The sequence below is a fragment of the Ornithodoros turicata genome, chromosome 6, assembly GCF_037126465.1.
Source record: "Ornithodoros turicata isolate Travis chromosome 6, ASM3712646v1, whole genome shotgun sequence".
NCBI classification, from domain to species: Eukaryota; Metazoa; Arthropoda; class Arachnida; order Ixodida; family Argasidae; genus Ornithodoros; species Ornithodoros turicata.
This window is the reverse complement of record NC_088206.1, coordinates 43,675,946-43,702,284: the sequence shown is the minus strand read 5'-3', so window position 1 is coordinate 43,702,284 and position 26,339 is coordinate 43,675,946. Positions and strand designations below refer to the sequence as shown.

The 26,339-nt window shown below is 43.1% G+C and overlaps 1 protein-coding gene across 1 annotated transcript in view; it reads left to right on the top strand.

Annotated features, from left to right (window-relative positions):
• Positions 1–26,339, top strand: part of LOC135396579 (N-terminal kinase-like protein) — an 89,519-nt gene that overhangs the window by 30,626 nt on the left and 32,554 nt on the right. Inside the window, exons 10-15 of the mRNA XM_064627622.1 lie at positions 2,617–2,823; positions 3,724–3,786; positions 3,861–4,049; positions 5,726–5,801; positions 11,510–11,671; positions 24,143–24,264. Of these exons, the coding sequence (XP_064483692.1) occupies positions 2,617–2,823; positions 3,724–3,786; positions 3,861–4,049; positions 5,726–5,801; positions 11,510–11,671; positions 24,143–24,264 (819 nt within the window). The remainder of the gene's footprint in view (positions 1–2,616; positions 2,824–3,723; positions 3,787–3,860; positions 4,050–5,725; positions 5,802–11,509; positions 11,672–24,142; positions 24,265–26,339) is intronic.

Genomic DNA, 26,339 nt, shown 5'->3' with positions numbered 1-26,339 from the left:
GACCTCATTAATCACCAAATAATTTTTTCCAAACTCCCACAGTATGGGATAAGAGGTACTCCCCCAAAAGTAATTGAATCGTATCTTTCTAACCGACAACAGTACGTTAAGATCAAAAAATATTCTTCAGTTGCAATGCCAATCAAATCCGGAGTACCGCAAGGTAGTATCCACGGTCCCTTACTATTTATTATTTACGTTAATGACCTGTTCAGTACATTACAAAATGTAAGCGTTATTACATATGCGGATGACAAGGATACTTTCCTTCAGATGTAGTAACCAAAATGAATCGTATCTTGCACGAGTTATTCACCTGGTCTACATCAAATTCTCTAAGGATAAGCGCCTCTAAAACGAACGCTGTCCTGTACCGCCTGAGAGATATGACTGTCACTTGTAATAACAAACTATACATATCAAACAATGAAATAAAGTTAGTGGACAAAATAAAAACATTGGGTGTTTGGTTTCAGGAAACGATGGTTTTGGATGAATATGTTAATTACATAGGGAAGAAAATCTCCCAAACAATAGGAATGTTAGGTCGCCTTAAACACTTACTTCCGACTAAAGCCAAGCCATGCATATACAATTCCCTGATAGATTCACAATTTTTGTATTCTCATTTAGTTTGGGGTACTACGATTGAAAGGAATAAAACTAGGCTTCTCCTGTCACAGAAAAAAGCAATTAGATTCATCGCCAACGTATCTTATTATGATACCACACGTCAGTTTTTCAGGAAATTTAGCATTCTTACTGTGACTCGATTATATGACTATCGGTTGGCAGTTACATACATAAATGCAATAAGGTCAAACATCACTGCATTTTTAAATATAGCCACACCAGAAATCCTCAGTATACACTGCGACATCTACTCAAATTCGATATTCCGTACACAAGAACTAATTACGGTAACCAAATCCTTGCGTAACGGCTTCCAGTGCTAATAAACACACTCTTGCACAGAAATATCAACCCCGAGACCACGCACCCTCGCACACTCAAACAACATTTCATTTAGTGGATAGCGGTTGTACTATTTCCCACTTATTTTTGCTAGATGTATGCTATTCTAACTATATTGTTGCATATGTTTTTACTTTTTCCTAGCAGCTATGTAGTTGATGCCAGTATTTCTGTATAGTTTATGTAGTACTAGCATTTATTAGTTTTATTTAATGCATTAGTTTACTTAGCATATGTACTGAATATGTGTTATTTGGATATGCATTGTTAATTCTAGAGATTTAGTTTATTATTTTATGTTTTTTTTTATGTTATGCTGCCTGTATGCTGTACGGGGCCGGACCATCGTCAAGCTGTATTTTACAGCTTTTTGTTCGTGCCTCCACACCTGATTGGTGAAATAAAAATGAATTGAATTGAATTGAATATGCAGGCACTACCACATTGTGCCTTCATTTGACGGTGCATGTCAGTCTGTTTCACCACTTCACTCATAAAAAGACGGATGACCGACCATTGCTCTTCCTTTCTGGAAACCTGAACTGGGGCAGCCATTTTAAATCAGTTATCACGTGCTTGCGCATGCAAAGTTAGTGAGTTTTAGGTGCATGTGAAAATTTCTATCAAGATTTCCCACTTCAAAAACTATGGCGGAATCGCAAAGCAGTGTGAAGTGCATGATATTGTACTTCGCTGGCTGTACATTTAAGAACATGGGTGACGTACGCATTCGCCTCCATGTGAACCTTGACTGTAAAAGGGCTTGGGCACAGGCGAGTTGGTACAAATTCCAAATGGTAAAACACCCGAGACAGGGAAAGGAATAAACTAAAAGCTTTTTTTGAGGCCCTTCTGTCATTAAATATTCAACTGTGCTAGACAACATGTCATCCTTGTTGTTTTCTTTACCTGTCTCGGGTGTTTTGCTATCTGGAAACCGTGACTGCTAGAGTGTTTCCACAGCTTCTTTAATACAAGTCAGACATAACTAAGGACCGAGTATAATAGTGGGAAAGTGCAGCAGACGTCTGCTTTTACTCTGGCTCATACTATGCTCTATGTGGGTGTATTTCTTTCCTGATTGTTCTTTATGGTGTCTATGGCCTTTGTTGCCTTTGTGCATAATCTCTCTCTCTCTCTCTTTATGGTGTGCTCTTGAAGGAAGGCAGTGTTATTTTACCGCATGATCCCCAAAGAAATGCTCAAATTTGGTCAAATATGCTTTCGATGCATTGTTTTTCTAACCAGTAACAAGAAAAAACATTAATTTCACATAGAAGGGTAGAAAATCCAGCGAGCCATTAAGGAAGTATGAAGGGAAGTGCCTCAGAACGAGAGCCGCCGATATTTCGAACAGAGACTGTTCTTCTTCTATCCCAGAAGAAAAACAGTCTCTGTTCGAAAAAAAGTCCTGAGGAGCTTGCCTTCATATTGCATTTCAGGGTTTCTATTGCATATGTAGAAGATTTTTAGTGCACACATATTTCAGGACTTTCATTTGCATATTTATCTGGGCTCTAGTTATCCCATTCACTGCACAAACAGTGCACAGCTGTTCTGGCAATGTGTAGTGCACAGTTGGCCATTACAAAGTTCTGTGGAGTCATCAAGTACTGTCTACAAGCGAATTATTTCTTCAAGGTGGACCAGTTCATTGAACATTTGGAACCAGATGTAGTGAACCAGGAAGTATTTCCTAACGTCATACAAGGGTTCCTCGATACAAACCCCACAATTCGAGAGCAGACAGTCAAAGCAATGGTGCACATGGCTCCCAAGCTCAATTATCGCAATCTCAATGAGGAGCTGATGAAGCATTTTGCACGTCTACAAGTTAGGGATGACCAGGTACAGTCAGTTTGTACATATATTTTATACTTGAGTGCTTTGTCATGATTCCCGGAGAACTGGCAGCTCATTCTTTTCAGAGCTTTCGGTCCCATTTTTTGAATGACAATAATGTTGCAAGATAATGACTCATGACAGATACAGAGAAGTAGAATGTCTGAATTCTATTAAGTGCAGCTGCTCGGACAATGGAGTGTCATTGCACTAGAAAAATTAGTGAGGTGGGCATGTAGTTCTATTGGCTGTGATTATCACAAATGCCACACATTTGTCACTTACTCACTAGACAGTTCATGTCTGCATTGACCATAGTCACTTCATGTTACTCACTACAAATGTGAGGCCTAAGGGTGCATATGCCAAGTAGTGAGCAAGTGTCTCCCCTTTCCTAGTTTACATTGAGAGCCCCTCTCCTAAATTGCATCATTGTCAGTTTGGGTAAAACCCAGAATACCCCGTGAACTGAACTCACCAAAGTTCACAGCAGGCAGTTATGTGGGATCAGTGGGACAGAAAATACTTTACACCCAGCCCTGCCTCTTGCCATCTCGTATGTTCATGCAGCTGCAAAAAAAATCTGTACTTTTTCACACTATGTCACTCGATTCTGCCGTTTTAAAACTTCAAACGTAAAACTAAATGTTTACACCGATTTGGAAAAAAAGTAATGACGAAAAAGCGCAATGGTCTGCTTACATTGCTTTGGTACAAGAGTGTGCAACATCATCTATCTGATAACCTGGATTAAGAGAAAATGGTTTATGCTGCCTACTGTCCCTCTTATGGGAGCAAGTAGAGGTAGTTCTGATCGAGGCTTCCAGAGTACAACGTCTTTGCTCTCCAATTCTGAAAACGTGGAATCCTTGAAAGTGCTTATGCTCTGTGATTTCTGTTTTGCAGGGTGGTATTAGGACTAACACTACAGTTTGCCTTGGAAAGATAGCTTGCTATCTTGATCCACAGGTAATGTGTCGACAAGGAAACCGGGCATCAACTAGAAGTGCGAATAAATGCACCATATTTTTAATTTTTGTCAGGTTCGGCAGAAAGTGCTGATAGTTGCCTTCACACGTTCCATGCGAGACCCGTTTCACCCTGCAAGAATGGCTGGTATCTTGGCTCTCTCAGCTACCCAGGGCTACTTTACCATCAAGGACTGTGCTGTGAAAGTTCTCCCTGTGCTCTGCAGTCTTACCATGGACCCTGAGAAATCTGTTAGAGACCAGGTATGGATTTCATGTATGATTAGGGCCTTGTGTATTCATGCTTTGTTTTTTTAAAATCAGGGTAAAAATTGAATTTTAGTTCAGAAATGGTAAAACGGGGTAAGGTTGGGTGATACTGGGTAAAAGAGCAAAAATTTGGGTGGAAAATAAATAAGTGCTCGCAGAAGCAATAAAAGTGCTCACATTTTAGATGAACACAAAATGTAGAACAGCATATTGTGCAGTGCCCTCCAGTACCCATATAGGTGGCTGAGTTGGCACTTTACAAAGTTAGTTTTAGGGTTTTTGTGGGGTTTCGGGCATGTTGCAGTTGAGTTCTGCAATACCACATGTTCTTTTCTATTAATTTCCTGTTTTTCTGCTTTTCGTGTGTGTGCGTGTAAAATATGTGTGTCATGCTTAGGGACCAGTGTTGCCTGAATTTGCGTCTGGCTAAAGCAACATACAGTTTAATTTTATACAGTTCCTACCACCCATCATCTGAACTTTTGTGGGAAGTAAGTTTGCTTTGCCTAGTTTTACAACGCTGAATCATACCGAACAGTTGCATGAATACTATCTCAGTCAACCCAGAACATGTTTGAATGTCCACGCTTCTGAGAAATTATTGCATTGGGTTGCAGCTAGGGTTGCCACCTTTAGTAGTGAAAAATACCAGCTGAGGGAGAGGAGGTGAAATAGAGGGAAAGGAGGAAATGTTCGCGGGAAAGGGAAAGTAAGTGAGGGGTGGACAGTATACAGAGAGAGAGAGAGAGAGGAAGAACGAGCGTACTGGCTCAAGACAACAATGATAATAATAATGAAGAAAACGACTGGTGACTACGGAGTTGGATCTGTGCTCCAGATTTATTCAGGCTGCAGTGGAATGTTGAAAGGAAAACCCCGTAAAAGCCCCTATGAAAGGTGTTGAGCCACAAATACCGGCAAAAGGCTGCCGGTATCACCTTCCTACATAGTCAATCAATCAATCAATCAATCAACCTTCCTACCGGCAACCGGCAGAGAGAGCAAATAACCGGCCGTGCCGGTATAATACCGGCGGGGTGGCAACCCTAGTTGCAGCAGACAAGCAACTAGGTCGCGTCAGCTGCTGCTTCTTAAGCTGTCAGCAGTTTTCTCGGGGACGTAATATGGGATATCAAAAGTGTGTGTTGTGTATCTTGAAGGAAGATGTACTGAGCATGTAAAGACGCAGAAGATGTTAATGAGGTACTTCATACACGCGTCATACATGATGGTATCGGAGATCGTGGTGTGAGGCAGATACGTCTATATTCGATTGCTATTGCAGATTTTAATTATCACTTGGAATCTGCTTTAGTGGAATGTATTTAGTGGATGTTAAGAAAACTATGTGCTTCAAGCAGACTGTGTTACCTTAAGGGTTGTATAGTCAGGTTTTCTTTGAAGCTGTGTGTAGTGGTACCTTGGAGTAAACATACATGTAAGGTGAGTCCGCCTATATTTTTGTAGGGACATGCTTCTTCAACATGCGCCAAAAGTCTCTGACACATGGTGCTGGAGGCAACGTTTAGTTCCCCTCAACATTGCTGCCACCCTTGACTGGGATTGAACTTTCAGTCTTTAGCTCGGCAGGCCAGCACGTTACTGACTGTGTGTAGTCTCCTGTATTGTATAAATTCATCACTGCTTTCTGCTGCTTTTCTGTTTGTTAGGCCTTCAGAGCAATCAAAGGCTTCTTGGGCAAGCTAGAAAAAGTTTCGGAAGATCCTAGTCTTATTGAGCAAATGGGTAAGTGGACATTTATTATGTTGGTCCTAGCCAAACAATGTGTTAGGGTTGCTTATATGCACGTTTCTTCAAACGCACCTAGCCAATTAGTAATGACAGTTTGGTATCATGTCATGCATGTGCAGGGCCCTGTGTCTTCTGGTTTTATGTTTTTTGAAAATGGGGGGTAAAAATCGGGTTTTATTTCAGGACCGGGAAAACGGGGTGAAATCTGGTGATATCGGGTGGAAAATAAAAAAAAGAGCACTTCGCGCATTTTAGATTGCCGTGAGACGTGGAACTGCTGTGCTGAATGTACAGCGTCTAGCAATCTCCAGTGGCCATACCTTCTGGGTTGTCATTTTTTCCGGAATTACTTTTTTATGGTCCAAGAACATAATAAAATCAAGTGTTATCGAAATATTATTTGTTGGTTTAGCATAGTGTGATGTCCAATGTGCTGGACATTGGGTCTATATGTATGTCTGTTTTTGTATCTGCTACATTGCAATTCTGTGGGAAAAAGCTGCCAGGGACATAAATTTATTGATAGAAACACTTGATATATTATGTGGTATTCTAAAAAAAAAATTCCTGACTCTAATTTGGTTGCTGCCTTGGTAGAAGACAAAGGCAAGACAGGACATTTCAAGTAACAAAAATTTTAGTCTAAATTACCAGCAAGTAACATATCTTTCCATTGCCAGCACTATGGGCGTCGCATGGAGCACCTACTCAGATTCAGTCCCAACGCAACGCGCCAGTGGAAACCCCGGATTGGCCAACGGATTGGACACGAGAAATCTCACAAAGCACACAAAAAGATTATTGCACTTAAAGATCAAATTTTCAGTTCTGCGCTATCTCTGCAGCTTCAACTTTCATGCTGAGACGCATGCGTGAGATGCGATGCTACAGAACGCTGTCATTTCATATCCCTCTTGCACCACTTCAACGAAAGTTACTTCCATTGACACTCACTAGGTGGCACTATCTGGTGTCCAAAATATTGGACAGCGGGTTTCTACAAGGGAAAAGCATTTCTAGTGGACTACAGGTTCAGACAAAGTTGTCCAGTATATTGGACAAAACCCCATAGCTGGGTTCCAGGAGGGTGGCTGAATTTGCGCTTTGCAGAGTTCGCTTTCGAGTGTTTTTGGGTTTTACCCTAAGTGATGATAATGCAAATTGAGGGGTAAAAACAGGTTTTACTGGGTGCTACCCTAAAAGACAAGGCACTATGTGTGTGTCGATAGGACGTTGGAGTTGAGTTGCCAAAGCACACAATGAAATATGGCCTCCTATGTGAGTCCTAAGCAGTGGTTTTGTGAGTAAGTTCCCAACATTTATTCACGAGCAGTGTCCATTCAAAAGAGAAGTAATTAGCTCACACTCATAAGGATGCTGACAAAATGTCAGTGTAAACTATCTACATGCTGTTCCATGTTTCCATCAGACTGTCACAACTTATATACCATAGAATAACGCGACAGTGAATGGGTGGACAGAGCTGCATAATAAGCTTCAAATTTGAGCTGGAACACAAATTATAATTTGTGCCAGAAGTTTTTGGGTTTTAACTCTTTTCCAAATTTTTGGGGGCAAAAATCTGAGAAATAAATTCGACCTCTGAATTCATGCAAATATCTGGTGTAATTCCCTGCATGGTACTGAAGTCGGGGAGAAATCGGGTTTTATATTAGGGGAAGAAGCTTTTGGGAACTTCTTTTTTCTAAATTGGGGGGGGGGGGGGAGGAAATCGGGAGTTATATTCATGCAAGTTCGGACGACTGCTAGTGGGTTATACCTTTCAGTTCACTAACAATAAGAGGTGTACTCAGTAAGTAAGACACACACAGCACCGGGACTACTTATATTAATATAACACAAGCAGAAAATATTTCTAATTTCAGTATTGTAATACCAGCAAAATCTTTAGTATGACTTGAGCACTGGAAGCACATTTTCTCTCTGAAATTGTTTTAAACTGTCACCTAAAAAAATGAAGGATACAATCATGGTTATCACCCTTTGTTAACATGCAACATCATTGCCATCTTCAATGTCTGCTTTCACTGAGGAATGTAATGCAGCTGACTCCCCACGCTCACTCTCCACGTCGCAACTTCCATTAGGAATGCACAGTAAGCTTAGAGCTGCGGCTCTAAGCTTACTGTGCATTCCTAATGCAGTACGAAACATGAAGTACCCTAATCGAGGTCAGCATGCTGACCTCGATTAGGGTATTTCATGTTTCATACTCAGTACCCCACAATGCCCATGTCTTCATCTGATGGGACGACTTCCTTTAATTACTGATGAAATTTGTCTTGGACAGATGCACTTTCAGTGAGGGTGAAGGATCAAAGATTGCTTCCATATTTCAGTCTGTGTCACTTAGCCCCTTTCGAGCTGTGTCAAGTTCCTCATGCATGTGGCTGTCCATTTCTCAGTTAGAGTTCTGCAAAATTCCCTGTCATTTTTTACCTCAGCCGCATGATGTCAAGCCAGCATGAACAAAACTGCCTTTTGCTTTACTTCAGACATGAACTGCCGTTCATTTAGAGTGTCCATAGCTGCAGCTAGCTCCACATGCACAAGATGGTAGTACTCTGGGACTAAGACTTTGCCACATTCTAGTCCTCTTTGAATTGGCACCAAGAGTTCAAGAACCTGTTGAACTAGAACTGCTTTTACATACACAGCAACTTTACTATCAGCTACGAGTTTTTAAGATCAGAAACTCTTGAACTGCCCTGATCCCTTTCCAGCAGTTAGGACAGTCAGGATATGTGGAGATTTCAAGAGCACCATCAATCAGCACGTGGATCAGTATCCTCTACCAGTGGTTGAGGGCATTTTCGCGACATCTGGTGGTCAGAAATATATGAAAATTGACCTCTGGCAAGCATTCCTGCAAATTCTTTCCTAGATGAAGTTGTGGGCAAAGCTACAAAAAAGCTTTGGTTTTTGAGACTTTTCATGCGCCACAGCACCCGAAACACCAAGCTCGCAGCCAGTCTTCCTCTCGTGCGTCCTGTACTGGACTACGCTGACATAGTGTGGGACCCTCACACAGCACCTGATATTGCAAAGCTGGAGTGCATGCAGGAACTTGCACTTCGTTTCGTCTGCAATGCTTACGGTTCCCCATCATCTGTGTCTGTTTTCTACTGTGAAGTCGGCATTGAGCCGCTTGTTACTCGCCGAAATCACAAATTCCTTTTTCAGCTTCTCAGAGGTGACAGAAAACTCAATTATCGCCAGCTCTTTCGCTATTCCCATTCGCCTAAATTGAGAACACGGCACAGCCGTCAGCCATCACCTTCATTTACCCACACGCCATGTTATGCATACCAGTTCTCGTTTGCATATAGCACCGCAGCTGAATGGAACATGCTTCCGTCTTCCATCGTTTGCTTGCCTGACATCGACTTGTTCCTTACTGCTATTTCACACATATATGCATACTCTTTATCTTTTTCCCATCAATTGTACCATTGCTACACCCCGTTTTTCTCTTGCACTGCTCTGTAACTTTTGCTCCCGTAATCCATTGTAACCTTGAATTTAGTTTGTATCTTCTATGCTTTTCACTATGCTTTGTGTCATTTGTTTTTGTTCTCTGTCATGCTTAGACCATCAACAGACGGTCAGCATTATCAATAAATAATAATCGATGGAAGTGGATGAGAAGTCCAAGCACTTGCTAACTATCAATACAGATAATATAACAGAATGATGTTTGGCCTCTGCACCCGCGATTGGGGAACGTGCCACCGAACAAGTTCTACAGGGTGTTCCTATGACACATGCAATGCAAGACGACATCTTAGTGAGTGGTACAGATCCCGAAAAAAGTTTACGGAACACCAGAGCGACATATTTCTTGATCTCAGCGACACCCTAGCGGCGAACGGGAGTGGACATACTTACTGAGAGGTGTGTCAAGTACCCGGTCACCTGTTTGTAAGTCTAGCGAAGGTTTACACGAGACCCAAGACAAGATTCGTGCTGTACTCGAAGCTCCCGCACTGCAAAACGTCAGCCAGGATATATTGGAATGTCATGAATGGCTGGGACAATTCTAACTCGGACGAAGATCTTGTGCCTTACACCTGAAGCAAAGATGAACTATCTGTGCAACAAGGAGTTCTAACAGGGGGCACTCGCACCGTCATTCCCGCAAAACTTGTACAGTCAATTCCTGACGAGCTTCACCGTGGTCACATGGGAATTGTTAAAATGAAAGCTTTGGCACGATCTTACGTATGATGGCCAAACTTCGACCGTGACATCGAAGCCATTGCAAAGAATTGCGAAGGTTGATTGAAGAGCCAAAATGAGCCACCAAAGGCTCCATATCATCCATGGTAAATTCCTAACGGACAATGGAAACGAATCCATTTCGATTTCGCTGGGTCATTCCAAGATAAAATGTTCGTAATAGGCTAAATGGCTGAAGTAATCGTTATGGACTCGACTACTGCTTCTCACACTGTAGACATCCTACGGACGATCTTTGCCAGAAACGGCATACCCGAACATATCGTCACTGACAATGGACCACAGTTCACATCAAGCGTGTTCACGTAGTTTATGAGGAACAATGGAACTCAACATTCCTTGACAGCGCCAAACTACCCAGCACCAAATGGACTTGCTGAGCGTTTTGTCCAAGCACTCAAATCTAGCTTGAAATCTATGCAGGGGGAAGGGAGTATCCACGACAATCTCGCAGTGTTCCTTATTGCTAGAGATGGGACGAATCCAGAATTTTCTGAATCCAAATCCGAATACAAGGAAGGTTCTGTGAATCCACGAATCTTACGAATCTAGAATCTTTCAAATCCTTTCATAAAAAAGTTTCAGAAACCAGCGGGGAAAACACTTCCTTGTTGTTTCACACTTCAAGACTTCTTGTTTGTTTGATACCTATGTTTAATGAACAACAAATTGAATAGTAGTTCACTTTCAAGAGGAAACATATCTATATACTACTTCTTAAATGTAATTTATTTAACATGTTGTTTATCGACTACAGGAAATGTGCACATAAACTCTCGTGTCTGAATTCTTTCCACAAAAACTAAGAAACAATGAGAACCAAAACCATGTTACTTTTCGTTCGTTCTTTGGTAGGTGAGTTTGTGTTGGATCAGGGTGGCTGCCCGTCCATGTTACTTTTAAACTTGTAATGTCGGAGCTTTATGCTGTGGCTTTGGCGCGCCACAGACCAGGCCAATCAGGCGGCAGGTAGCTAGCTAATTTGCCGAAATAACATGCAGCGACATAGTGCACATTTTCGCAGTACGTACGTGGCTTTCTTATCTGGCAGAACATGAAGTTGTTATCGTCCCATGTAAAAATGCGTATGTATTTTTGTTGTGTATTTTGTTTAGAACCTGAGTATGGCTGTGGCGGCATACTGCAAAGACAATCACGGAATACTTGTGTGTGCATGCGTGAATGTACCTTTGAACTGCCAATAAGGAATGTGCATTTTCATTTGTGGAACGTTTTCAGACAACTTGGGTATTTATACGATTCCAAGATGTGCAAAAGATTCCTGAGAATCACTCCCGACACCATACTATTTCTGCATATTTTCTGCATATTTAGACGTTTCGTGTCTCATATTTGGACGTATATGTTTGAAGATAAGTTAAAAGGCAAAATATGCTCTCATGACTGGTGTCTTCAAGTATACTTGTTTGGTTACCCTTTAGAAGCTGATGTAAATGCTGCTGGTGCCTCCGTTCATTCTTCCATGGCAGCCAGTTGGGCAGGCTGGGCAGTGTCATCACTCACGTCAAAGTTCTACAAGTCACCGCTGCCATCTAAGCCAGTCACTGCTGAAGCATCTCTTATGGCCACACGTTCAGAGGATGGTAAGGCAATGTCACCTCTCGCATGATCGTGATGTGGATGAATGTTGTATGTATTGTGTTGCTGACTCGCATTTGTTGTACCTTAAATGGTACTACAGTGCAAATTGCCACATCTTAAAAGTAGTAACCTGTTGCATCGTAATAATTATATTGTTGTCAATTGGCGACAAGATATTCGCAGTAAGATCGCCACCATGTGGCCGCTTCACGAACTGTGCTTAGTGTGGGTGTGTTGCTGGAGCCCTGCTTTCACGGTGATGGTGGTGCTCAAAAACATGCATGGAAAACTGTCTTGCTGGGCATCAAGTTCTGCATATAGTTTCAAAATTGTAGGACTGTGTATAGTAAAAATGTTGAATACGAATCGGATGCAAATATTGCAAATACTTCTATATAACGAATTCGTAAATGCTGGCTCTTTTTTTGGTTGAATAGAGAAATTCGTTAAGTGGAACACGCCAAGTGAAAAAAAGATGGCCGCCGCCGCAACCACCATCTGTGCCGCGCGTACTGCAAAACGCCATTTGTCACAAAACAGATATCAAGCATTGGGCACAAAATATCAAGTTTTATTCATCACATAACACAAGGCAAAAAGTAATTTACCGTGTTTACTCGCATAATTTATCCCCTCACATAATTTCCGCACCCCCACCTTTTCACAAAAAAATTGTGAAAATAAAAATTCGCGTAATCTGCGCACTCCTACTTTCATACGCGACATCATCGCATCGTCCCACGACTGTATTTATTTAAGGCTGGTATTTCTAACGACCTCGATGGTACAGAAGACATCCTATGGGACGACAGTGAAACGGATGTCATCAAAGACTGTGACGTTATTTCTGATTCAAGCAGCGATGGCGGGTCACAAAGTCATCAAGTAATAGAGGTACAGTAGAATCTCGATGATACGATCACGGATGATACTAATTTCAGAATGATACGAATTCTTTTCTGGTCCGGAAGAATGTAGAGGGTTGGGTCAGATCCACTTGGCAAAAGTAACAACAAAAATATAAAACACTGAAGCTTTCCTTTAATGGATACAAGCTTTCATGCAGTGGACTGCATTTCGTCTGGTACAAAAACAACAGCATTGGAGTTACAAATATATACAGTCTAACCTCGATATAACGAAACTCACAAGGATCACAATTTCTTTCGTTGTATCGAACATTTCGCTGTATCGAATGGAAGGTCACGAATTGCGATCTTCGTGAGGGCGCGTGCTGTACATAAGCGTCGATAACTCCCGCTACGATACGGAAAAGTTATTCTTGAAAAATTACAACAACTACAAATACAGCGCCAAACAGCACACATTTTATTCTTGTGTGAAATAGCTGGTTATTCGCGTCTGCATCCTGCCTAGAAGATGCGCTGTCATGCATTGTTCGTACGCCGCCAAAGCCTCCACAGTGTTCTCCATATCGTGTCGTGATCCCGCACACCTTCCAAGCATGTCTGTGGCAGTTCATCTTCCTTAACGCTCTTCGTTGCTACGACATGTTTGTCCCCGTCAGGAAAATCTGGCTGATTTCGTCACGTAGGCCGCCACGAAAACGAAGCGTTTCCCACACGCGCGTTGGCGCCTTGCGTCTCGTGCTCTTTTCATCCTGTACTTGGCTGCAACCGGACAGTTCAAAACCAGCGCGAAAAGGAGAAACCTCAGAAGGAAAATCCCAAACCTTCCAATGACTCAGACTTCCTTTTGTAGGCACCAGATTCCTCGCGACCCTAATTGCGCGTGTCACCCTTCGCCGCGGGAACAGGACGCAGCTTGCACCCTTTGTTTTCGTGACCGTGAAATTGGCTTTGGGGTCATAAACCTTATCTCATTCTTTCGCTGTATCGAGGAGGCGGCTAAAAAGTATTTCGTTGTAGCGGGAGATAAAATACATTGATCTCCATGGCCCTCTGCCAGGGAATCCAAATTATTTCGCTCTATCGCGAATTTCGTTATATCGCGTTTCGCTGTAACGAGGTTTGACTGTATACACACTCGGATGGCACACACGTGAACATACGAAAAGGGAGAGGGTAAAGGATACAAATTAACAGAGGGATGACAAGTACCACGTGGCTGGAAAAGGGTGGTCACAAACCTGCGGGCACAGTAGACGGGATAATGGAAGGAATGCAGAAACAGGACATGATTAAAAGAAAGGAAAAAAACAAAAACAAAAAAAAAACGTGAAACCGGTTAAAACTGGCGGCAAAGGTGGCACACAGGAAGCGGCATATTGTAAGTGCCAAAGGGATTGGGATCTAACCCGATTGGGAAAGAATGCTAAGCTGGTGGGCAAAGAGCGAAAGTGACCTCCAGAGAAAAATATGTCTAGACAGTTTATGCATGGAAGGGGACTCAGTGTTTGGATGAAGCGGCTACAGTGGGAGATAAACGTTAATGGCTAATGAATTGATGAAGGGTACCCGGGCTGATATTGATTCCATGAGGTTGGAGTGATTTAAATTTTGTGATAGAAAGGGCACTCTGTTTTTGCGTTTGATGTTGGAGTTATAGCCTGACTCAATTATAATAAGGGTGTGCAAATCCGAATATTTTAAGTCGAATCGAATATAGAATCGAATGGGAAAAAAAATCCGAATACCGAATCGAATATCGAATATTCGTGCAAAATTTACAATATGTGACTTTCACACTAAAAGTTCCATTTTGTAGCCCATGGCCTTAGTGCAATTTTTCTGGCATTAACTGTCACAAGAGAGACATGCAATTCTTCTGTTTAAAGGACGACGGAAACGAAAATAGGCTGCAGAGCTATTTGCCTCATATTGCGATGCGTGCCAAAACAATCCGGAATTCGACTTAGATTTGCGTATATTAGTTGAAACGCCGCCACAATCGCGATATAAAATTCGGCCATGGAGCACTCTGAGCCCCTGGTGAGCGTCGCCGCGCTGCCGTAGCAGACCACGGAAGTGACGCACGTTGGCTCTCCTGTTGGAGTTCCTGACTTTCATTTCGCTTCATGTCATTTGGTGTTTCGGCGTACGTCTAATTCCTGCTACGGGGAAAGAACGGAGACGAAGAAGCATGTACGAACCCATCTCTCATAGGTTATATTGTCATCAGACTTCCACGAGATCTCCGAATCAAACATCTTCAGGCGTTATTCAGAATTCCCCATGTTTGTACCGGGCAGCCGCACATGGAGCGCGAGAGATATTTGACGTCACGCGCTCCTCAGATTTTCCCGCAATGCTTGGCGCGCTCCATGGGCGATCGTGTCGAGTGGGCGGCCCAGCGCTCTCGTAATCGTCAGAAATATGGCCATCCGCACAGCGTACTTGCAAAATATTAGTGGCACCATAATTTTACATAATATTTACACCTTGTTCGGTCCCCTTTTTGCAATGGACAAAAAATTTCATTTCCGTTGTCCTTTAAAGCCCCTACTCTTTAATTTTACATGAGAGTGCTTCCTGCTTTCCAAGTGAGCCTACACTTACTGGAGTACTGGAGTGGTTACCTTCATTTCAAAATTTTACGTCGGCCAGTAGCATGTTACACGGATGAGGCTGTAATTGCTTCAGATAACCACAGGCCATTTGTGAAACAAACGAATTGGCATCCTGCCTCAGCTTTGCCATGAACACCCTTTAGTTTCTTTGCACTCGCCCTAGGAAGTTGCACTACTGAAATTTTAGATGTAAAGGACATCTTTAAGACACCCTTCTTGTTCGTGGGCTGTAGTCATTATTCAAGAGTCCTAACTTTTTAATGGCAACCTCACAGACATCAAATCAAAGTCCCTCGTCGGCACCGCTAAACTGCATGTGGGAGGGGCGACACCCCTTCCACAGACGATGTCTACAAAACTAACTTTGGATACCGTTATCTCAAACTAAACACCGTCCCGCTTGTGTTGGTTCTGCAGCAAGTGCAATTTCATAAAGCAGGCTTCACCTCATGCACGGAAGCATCAGGTGAAGCCCACTTTCGGGCTTTGTCGTTCGTATTCGTAGAATAGTCGAATATTCGAATATTGGATATTCGATTTGCGAATCGAATAGTTTGAGCGTTTGATATTCGATTCGAATTCGACCTTTCGTGCACGCTGTTGGAGGTCTCCCCTATATTCTGGACATTGCGCTTATCACATGAAATTAGATAGCAGATGTTTGAAGGATTACAGGCTGACGAATCTTAATTGAAAAATCACTGCTAATGCTACATGTAAACGTACAAGGGAGAATTAATTTACATGTTTTGCATTGTGTGTTGCCACAGTGGTAGCAACCTGATTGCTGAGAAGTTAAGCGGGAAGATGTGAGTACGCTACGCATGTTATTGGACCGACGGAATACAACTAGTGGGGGAGCCTGAAATATTTTTTTAGTTTGTCATCGCCATGTAGGATGTTGATGTGTCACTTGAGGATGGATTTGGTGTTGGAAAGTGCTCTACGATAGGTGGTGGAGAAGATAAGATTCTCGTTTTCCTTTTTGGGCTTGGAGGAAAGTAGAGAAGCTCTATTTATGGAAGAGGATTTAATGAAATATTCATGAAGATGAGGGGGGGTAGTTTCGTTTTTGGAAATCGGATGTCATTCCTTGGGCATGTTTAATGAAGTCATTGTGCTCTGAGCAAATTCTTTTAAGGCGTAGGAACTGGCCATAAGGTATGCTTCCTTTTTGTGTATTAGGGTGATGACTACCAAAATGAAGGTATTGACGTCTGTCAGTCGGTTTTTTGTATAGTTCTGTGACGAACCTACCAGATTTAAGAGAAACTGTGACATCGAGGAAATTGACCGCTGTCTTAGAATAATTGCAAGAGAATTTAATTTTTTCATGCATGGAGTTGAAATGATCAAAAAATGATTTGAGGGATGTCTCATTGCCTGACCACAAGAAAAAGATGTCATCGATGTATCTCAGAAATAAGAGTGGCTTTAATGGGGAGGATTCAATGGCTGTTTTTTCAAAAAGGCCCATGAATACGTTGGCGCATCGATTGAGAAGTTACCCATCAAAAAGAACTCGTTACAAGTTAAGTTACCGTGTGCAAAATGTAACTAAGGTAATAACGAAGTTCCTCAGCCTGAAATGGAACTCGCAGTTACTGAGTTACTTAACAAAAAGAACGAGTTACATCCAAGTTACTTCGGACACAAAATAGCATTACGCAGGTGCAGCGCGCGGGAGCAGTTGAGTTAGATCTTGAGTTGCCTGCGGAGGAGTGCAACACGCTTAGATAGTTTTCGTTTATGTCCAACAATAGAGATATCCCTGTTTGTAAACAAATGACGTCATAGTGTTCGACGGCGCCACAAATTTGGTAGAACTGAAGTACGTTCGACGCTAGAGGTGAACAAGGTCGCGCCCGAAAGCCACTGTCTTGAGGGGATTACGATATGGTCCCATAAAGGGACGCGAGGGATGCCAACCACTGGAGTCAAAATAATGCTATCCCATCTGGCATTTTTGGACTTTGAGTTATGAAGTTCCTTTAGCTTGTTGGAAGCAAAGGTTGAGAGAGCATTTAGTTCACCTTATGAGATTTGTCCAGATATCTGTTTAAAGGGGCTGTAAACAGGCCACCAAACATTTCTGATATAATGATACCCCATGAAAGAACGCAGCTCATAATACCCAAATATACATTTTGTTCGGCTCGTGCCAGCTCATTGACCCGTATAACTGCTTTCAAAGATGAGTAACCAGCGAGCCTCTCTCCACAACGCATACGTCACATGGCTACGTAGCGTTTTGCCGTCCAATCGGGCGGCCCAGCTGCGCACATGACGTTTCAAATTACCAGCCAATAAACATACTTCGTTATCAGCTGTGAGTCGGAGCGCTCAGTGGTTCCGAAATTCAACGTCATGACATATTCAACATCTCCGGCCAGCGCAAACGTCAACAGCTGGGCTGCTATCACGTGACGCGATTCGAACCTGGGATCCTCCCAGTCACGACGTGACATGGCCAGCACGCTATCCACTGTACCACGCGAGCTGGTGACGTGATGCCGCGTGGATCAAATCAAAGTACGGCAGCTCAGTTGTCGGAACCATTCGAAGATGACGAAGATGTTCCATCGCGCACTTACCTAAGATTCCGGAACTGTAGTCCCGGATATTCATTCGCGCAGGTGGTGTGCTGCGTGCTACTGCCCAGAAAACGTAGTGCGCGTATGATACCTAAATTAAACGCATTTCTTTCTCAGTTTGAGGCTGTAACTGTTTAGATTTTGAATAGAAGAGGATTCACGTTCATCTAGTCCAATTCCGCATTTGAAATAAAATCATACGTGGAACACTCAATCGTAATTGGTGGGGAAAGTGCTACGTCAAAATGACGTAAAGTTAGAGCGCTGGGCGGAGCTAAAATGCGAAAGAGTGCAGTGAATATTTCATCCGTATGCAAGCGCCTTTTGTTTTTGAGCGTTAGTAATTGCAAGGAGTTTTCACTGACTAAGTTCCAATAATATAACACAAAGAAATGTGCACCTTTTGTACGGCCCCTTTAAGTTGATTATCAATGTCCTTGGTAACATATGAACTTCCGAGTCTAACTATCTTAATGAGCTGAAGGGATGCATTTCTGAGGGAGTTACCCCATTTGGTAGAGTAGAGGTGGAATGGAATTTAAAAGTGGGGGACTCCTGGGATAATGACAATCCTCTAGGGACAACACTTTGTGCAATACAGTTTGAATAGAAGTGGAAGTGTGAGGTAAATCTAGCTAGTTTTCATGCTTTTAAGAATGCGACAGAGTGAAATTGATGGTCATCGAGATCGCCCATTTCTAGTACTCCTTCTAAGCTCACGTTGTGTTCTTTGTCGTTGGGGCCTTGAAGTCTCCGTATGTGATGTTGACAGATCCGTGGCACGATGGCACTGGGGGAAGACGGAGAGATACCATGCAGGAGATAGTCTGCATGGTATTGGAAGCACTGTGCTGGGGTAGATGGGGAGCACAAGGAAGTACGGGGGAGTCAAGGTTGAAGGACGGACCGGGATGGGGCCCAGGTGGAGAGCAAGAGGCGTCTGGGGCGGTTGGTGCTGAAGTACAGGGTGGGATTAACTGTGAAGACGAAACGATGGGCACCGACGTGGCGGGACCTTACGACTGGAGAGGACGGATGGTGGCCCGTTTGAAGGCATCACTGTAGGTCACGGGAGGAGGCGGCAAGGCAGACCAATAACTGAGGGTGCGGTGCAAAGCGTCATCTGCTTGTGAAGTCGTGGATGGAGTGGCTGGAGTATTATCATCCGGGAAAGGAGGGAAGTCCTATAGGCGAACTTGGAATGGTGCGGGCAAAAATGGGAGCATACATCACGTGAAACGTGTACATTGATGCAGCTGCGATAGTGCGAAGCCAGGCACCTTGCTCCTCGGGGGTTGAAGTGGTGTCCATCTAGAGCCAATAAGTCCCATCGAGATTGGTCTATGCGAGTGTGTTCTATAAAGCTCACTCCGGAATTCAATAATGATAAGTACTAGGGCTGTGCGAGTACTCGAAATTTCGAGTCGAGTCGATCTCATACTCGACTCGACAAATGATGACTCCTCAACTTTCGAGTACTCGATATCGTTTCGAGCTCGATTTAGATCCACATTAAAATCCATCACATATAAGATATAACTTGTCACAACGATTCATTCCACGATTTGGACGTGGCGTCATTCGTGGATTTGGCATCATCAGAATGACGCTGTCCTGGTCGTCACCGGGTATTTACGTAGAAGAGGAGCGTAGCATTCTGGGAGAGGGCCTGGTTGTTGATTGATAGCTTCTTTTGTTTTCTTTATGTGCCATGACTCCAGCTGTCTCCTCACCCCCCATTTGTTCTTTTTCGCCAGAATACATGGGTTGTCCAGGTCTAACACGTGCCCTGTTTTGCGCGCGTGTTCACACACTTCTGTTGGGTTTGTTGCTGATTTTCGATATCTTTCTTGTGTTCCTTCATTCTTGTTCGTGTCATCCTTCCTGTTTCTCCGATGTACACGGCAGGGCAATCTTGACAAGATACCTTGTATACAACGCCTCATTCTTCTTCCGGTGGTGTTCTGTCCTTGGGGTGGCTTAGTACGTTCCTCAGTGTTGTCGTGGGCTTAAATGCAGTTTTAATGTTCACCTGGGAGAGCACCCGTCTAATTGGTTCTGACACACCCTTCAGGTAGGGGATGGTAACGTACATGGGTCTTTCTTGACTACTTTCCGCCTGTTCCGTGCGTGTATTCATCATTCGGCGGTATGTATCACAGATAAATTGCTCGGGATATGCCCTTCTTCGTAGATCCGCTTTGGCCTTTGTTTGGCCATGCATTTAAGCCCACGACAACACTGAGGAACGTACTAGGCCACCCCAAGGACAGAACACCACCGGAAGAAGAACGAGGCGTTGTATACAAGGTATCTTGTCAAGATTGCCCTGCCGTGTACATCGGAGAAACAGGAAGGAAGACACGAACAAGAATGAAGGAACACAAGAAAGATATCGAGAAATCAGCAACAAACCCAACAGAACTGTGTGAACACGCGCGCAAAACAGGGCACGTGTTAGACCTGGACAACCCATGCATTCTGGCGAAAAAGAACAAATGGGGGGTGAGGAGACAGCTGGAGTCATGGCACATAAAGAAAACAAAAGAAGCTATCAATCAACAACCAGGCCCCCTCCCAGAATGCTACGCTTCTACGTAAATACCCGGTGACGACCAGGACAGCGTCATTCTGATGATGGGACTCGAATGGGACCCGAAACGTTCACTGTATTTTGTTATGTTTGTTGAAAGCCGGTGCGGTTCAAACTAGCAAAGATAACCTCGACTTGGCTACAGACTGAGTAGTGGCTATGAATGGCTTCAACTGGCTACTGCTGGCCATGGAGGCGTCTCGCGCGCGGAAGCGTATCCGACATGGGAGGAGCGCACTTCGTAGTTTCGTTTCTTCGGCCGGAGAGTCTGTTTCGGTTCTACTAGTTCATAAAACTCAGAGATGCCTGACAAGAGTGAAGAAAGTGCATCTGCACACAACCGAAAAGGGCTGGAAGCCTTGTGTGGGACTACGAAAATTTCCGGTACGAACGCTTCCTTACCGCGCCCATAGAGAGTCGATCACCGGTGATCGACGCTTTATGAGCGGCGCTACTCGGCCCCTAAAGTAGATTTGGACAAGTGGTCACATTTGTTAGATACTATAAACACTACAGAATGAGTTCCATTTCCACTTTTATCTTTTCTTTGTGGTAGCGATTTATGAAGTTGGCCCTGTGCCAAGGAGGTAGTGTGGAGGTTCTACCTTGGCTGCGGCGTCGCGTTCCCGCGGCAGACCTGTTTCGCAAATGCGCAATACTCGTATTTGAAGCATATTCGCATTAGATTTCGTTTGTTACAACGCAAATAACAACTCTGAAGGTGTTAGACAATCAGATTTTTGTCCCGCATGTGTGGGCATATGACTTGCACTATTGCTGCTCTTCCTGTTTCAAAACCAACCGGGACGAATGGAAGAGTGGTGAAATAGCAATAAGTGGTACAACAGGAAAGTTGAGCCTAACACTAATGTTTTCAGCGGAAATTACGATGCTAATTTCCGTTTTACTCCTTCAATGAACTCTGTCACTCAGTTACATGAACAACATGCAGTGTTAACGTTATTTTCCACAACTCATTAACTTCTTAATCCAAAGGGTTGATATTTTCAGGTATTATTTCTGACAAAGATTGCCACGTTTTGTATATTTTAGAACTTGTAGATTGATATCTTTGTTCAAAATACAGACATATCTTCATGAGGTTTCTGCTGTTACACCAATTTTTTGGTGTCCCAAAATCAATTTTAGGAATACATGGATACCTTTGTTTATGAAACTTGCATCATTCGATAGAGCATTCATTTGGCTACATTTTCCTATATAGCAACATATTTTGAAGTGATACTGTCAGTCACAAAAAAAAAATATTTGTCAAACCACCGAAAAATGTGTTAAACCACACGTTGTAGAAAGACCAGTTTTCCTACCCATAAATTTAAATCTTTTATGGTTGCAATATTCATTTAGCAATGCTGTCCTTAGGTGGCTCATTGTTTTCATAAAGCTCTTAAACTTCATTCGTTTCATCTTTTGTTAACTGTAGCACAAAAGAACATTTTTAAGGGGAAGTTGGCCAAAAAGTGGTGCTACAGCAGCTTGAAATTTTATATCTATCTTCCTGTTTCTACACATTACCATCATATACCATTATCACCATATCATTTAATGGAACGCCAACTACTCGAACTCGACTCGATACTCGAAACAGGGATTTAGTATTACTCGAATTCAACTCGAACTCGAAAATTTTGCTACTCGCACAGCCCTAATAAGTACCAAAAGTGGTGATTGAGAAGCCGAATGTGTTTGTTGACACTGAACAAGAACTGGCGTTGGTCCCAGGTGGTATAATAATACGATAGTAGTCTGGGCGGTACACTGGAGAACACAATAAGGTTGCGGGGGCGCGATGAGCGGATATGGGAAAGGAGACGCTCAATACATTCAATAGTAACGGAGATAAGTTCACTGGCCACTTCGATGGAACCCACCTGTAGGAACACAGCAGAGAAATCACCAGGGAGGTCATCCACGATGTTAATGAAATCCAAAATCCTCCCACCACTTATGGATTTGATGTATATACTACTTGCGTTGAGGAAGAGTGGAAGTAACTTAATTAGCGAGTTGCCGATTATGGCAACACGTGATGGAAGCTCCAGTGCTTGAGGACTTGACGTGGTAGTAACAGTTAAAGAATGTAGAGGGTTGGATCAAGATCCACTCCTATTTTTGTTATTACTTTAGTGGAGGAGATAAAATCAAATGGATTACACGGCACGAAACCATATCTCTGGTTTGACCTTTTTACCCCCTCGCAACAATAAACCGCGAAGCTGTGTGACATCGCACTGGCTTGGGAAAACAATGACCAGAACACGTGGAGGGAACATATCAGGAAAACTTCTGGCAACATTACGCGTTAGTATAGCACAAGGCGGCTTCACCTAACGCATGCTTGCTTTAGGAGAAGCTTGCTTTAGAAAAAGCGTGGAAAGCACGTGCTATACCTTTTGAATCATCTCGCAAATTTCGGCAGCATTGGCCAAAAACGAAGAGAGAAAATCATTAAGACCGACCTCTTTCGCTGACAGTAATGGAAAATGAACAGTCACTGTCTATTTTCTTACCCAAATTTTTATTTTGGTGTAATTCTTTTGATACAAATGTTTTCTGCTACCCTGTGAGATTCATATCATCGAGATTCTACTGTATTATTCACCTGAAGGCCCATCTTTTAACAAGTCATCTTGCGTAATTTGTGCACCCCCAACCTCTGCATAATTTTTTTTGGTAAAAAAAGTGCGCAAATTATGCGAGTAGATACAGTATGCAGATATCGCTTGAAGCATTCGTTACTCCGGATGCCCTCAACTGCTTTCTCCTGGTTCTCCTGCACGGTCGCGTATCGACGTTTCTTGGTTGGTCCACTTGCACTCATAATGGCTGACAAACGCACAAGGAGAAAATTCCTGAAAGAACGTGAGTATATAGGCATGGAATACTGAAAAGGAGAAATTGGTATCATGTAGACGTTCGTGCCAATGGAGTTTTGACCGATATCGACGTCATGCGCATTTTACCACTGGTGGGAACAAAAACAAGTCGAAAAGAGCGCAAAACTGCATCCTGCTGTCATTGGCATCAACAAAAGTAAATTAGACTTCGCAAGAGACCTAAATGTGCGTTTTCGCATCCCAAAACAGGTGAAAACGGAGGCATTTGGTGTGCCAGCCTCGAAACTGCATTGGCGTACTGAAAATTCCGGCCAGCGGTGGCCGCTCACGTCTGCACGCTCCTTTTATGGCCTGCCTACAGCACGTGACAACCAGAGTAAGCTCGCGTGAGGACAACAAAGAGGGGAATGTTTTTCCTTTTCTTCGTGGTGAGAGGGAAAGACGCAGAAAAGGCTTTCGTCGGCTTTCGTTGCCCAGAGAGTTAGTTAAATAGAGCCGACCAAGTGAACGGATTTCATTAAATCGAGTGCAGAAATACATTGGTGTCTATGGGGATGTGTACGAGCGAAGGAAATTATTCGTTAAACAGAGGATTTCACAGAGGTTAAATCGACGTTCATTATTGAGAGGTTATGTCTGTGAAGTCGGAGCATAACAAACGCTGACAACAAGAAGGACAAAGGAGCCCATATGTGTTGCGTGTTTTTGTTTTTTTTCGCCCTCCTTGTTGTCCACATTTTTTATGCTCTGACTTTGCAGACATGTACCAACATTGAGATGTTCAACTGCATTTGGCTTTGAATATCAAATCGAATAATGATTTCAAGCAACTTGTTTACTACAATGTGCACGTAGAGCACATGCACCATTGATGCACATCACTTTGGACAGAATGAAGACTCACAGTTTGAAATTTGTGTGTTATATCTTCGGTGCAGCTACACGAAAGTTGACATCACAGACCCCTTCATCGCGGGACATCTCTCCTGAAAATGTTCCTGGTGGCTTTGCATCGGACACGGATGACAAATGGGAAAGTCAGGAGTGGGGTAGCATGGAGGTGAGCAGCATCTCTCCCATACTTATCCAATTTGGAACTGTCTTGTGTTTGTTGCTTGCAAAAATATTTGCATACCACTAACTGCTAAGTAAATATCATAAAGAAGAGAACGAAATTCTTGTCTGTAAATTATGCTTGTATTTATTGTAACAGCAAGAAATTGTCTTCACTGCTTTCATGTTGCCTAACTTTTCTTTGCCCATGCTGAGGTTCTTTGCTGAGGTGAATATTTGCGTTATAGTGAGGAGAGAGTCACTGTGCATTTTATCGCTGTGCCATCTCATACATCGCTACGTTTTTGGGCAAGCTACTCCATGCTTACTTTGGATGTCTGAACATTGGCGTCATTAGTATGTATGCAGGAGCATGTATGTGACAGTGACAGGATAACTTGTCGTTTCCACATGCCTTTCTCCTGCCTTGTAAAACTTTAGAAGGTATAGCTTCTGAAAGCTAGACACCCTTCATATGACACCAGAGAGATGTCCAATGTTCTGTATTGTCTACCAGCAGTGATAACTAAAGACCCTAACTTTCCCCGTTAAAAAATCATTTTCTCATGAACTTGAAATTTCAAATCCGCTGGATTTTGCGAGCTAAAGCCCAGATTCTGCAGCATTCTGACAAAACCTTGCATAAGCATAGATTATCTCAGCAAGTGATTCTCTATGTGCAGTAGGGGGTATGAAGACAATACTCTACGACAGCTTGTCTTTGTGCAGGGAGGAGGGTAAAGGTTGGAGAGGGTAAAAGAAACCACGGGACAAAGTGTCTGTCCACTCACAAGGCAGCAATATGGGGGTATTCGTAGACCGGCATAGGTCCAAAGATGAAACCGTGTGCGCCTCAACCTCCGAGTGTTATCCCCCTTATTTGAGAGAGAGACCAATGAGGTCACTTCATGGGCAATAAGGGAGAGAAGGATACTGGGGAGCTGCACAGACAGCTGACCTACTTGCATAGGGTATTGCGAAGGCGTCAAGAAGCTTTTGGTTTTCATGACGTCCACTTTCTCCAGTAGAATATTGGTGCAGATCAAGGGCTTTGAGGAATTTTATAACCGTGTCAATTCTGCCTTCCTGGGCACAGACCCCAGCTTCTGTACCTTTCCTGTTATGTTTTCTGGCAGTAACCTGAACCAACCCTTGATTGCTAGCCTATGTCCCTCTAAGCCTGAGCATGATCCTCCACAGTTTAAATGCTTAGATGCTACATGTTTGCCACAAGAAACACATGTTTCGCCTAGCGGAGCAGCAATGCATGCGCCTGTGTTCCTTTGTGTGGCTGCACACTAGTAGACTCTGCATCATAATTAGTTCACTGTCATGACATGACCTTATGCCGCATTCACACGGGCAAACTTTCAGCACCAACTTGAACGTTTTGGGAACTATTTTTTTCTAAATTAGGGGGGTAAAAATTGGGTAAATAAACATGTGCACTAAATTCACGCAAGCTCGGGTGAAAAAACTTTGTGTGCTAAATTTGGGGAGAAATCGGGCTCAACTAACTGTAGTGGTTTGGTACAAACGGTGATGTAACTGCATTTGCTGCCATTAACTGCATTCCTACGGACACCCCAGCGAGGGGAATTTTCTGGGTAAAAATCGGGTTTCACCCTAAAGAGGCAGCCTTCAATTTGGGGTGCAAATTTGGGGAAGAATCGGGTTAAACCCTAAAACTTCAGGCTGTACAATATCTGCGTTCACACGTACCAACTTGGTAGCTCCACCCACAAACAACCTTATGAAAATTGGAGGGTTTGGTTTTTTTTTCAACTGCCCCTTAGTCAAACATACCTCAGTTTATTTTGTCAAAAGATCATCATCATCATCTTCAAAAAATGCCTACTGGTATGCTTGTGTGGCTTTAGTTAAAAAAAAAAGATATCTCATGTATGCCTCCAGGATTTTAACCCATGCCAGGTAGTGCCATGAACGAAATCACATCACACCATTGGGAGTCACGTGGCAGTCAGTCAGTCTTGTCGATTGGCTAGAACACCACCAACTTTCTGGAGTATTTGGTGACTGATTTGGAGCAACTCAAATTAGTCATGGTCAGTAGTGTCGGCT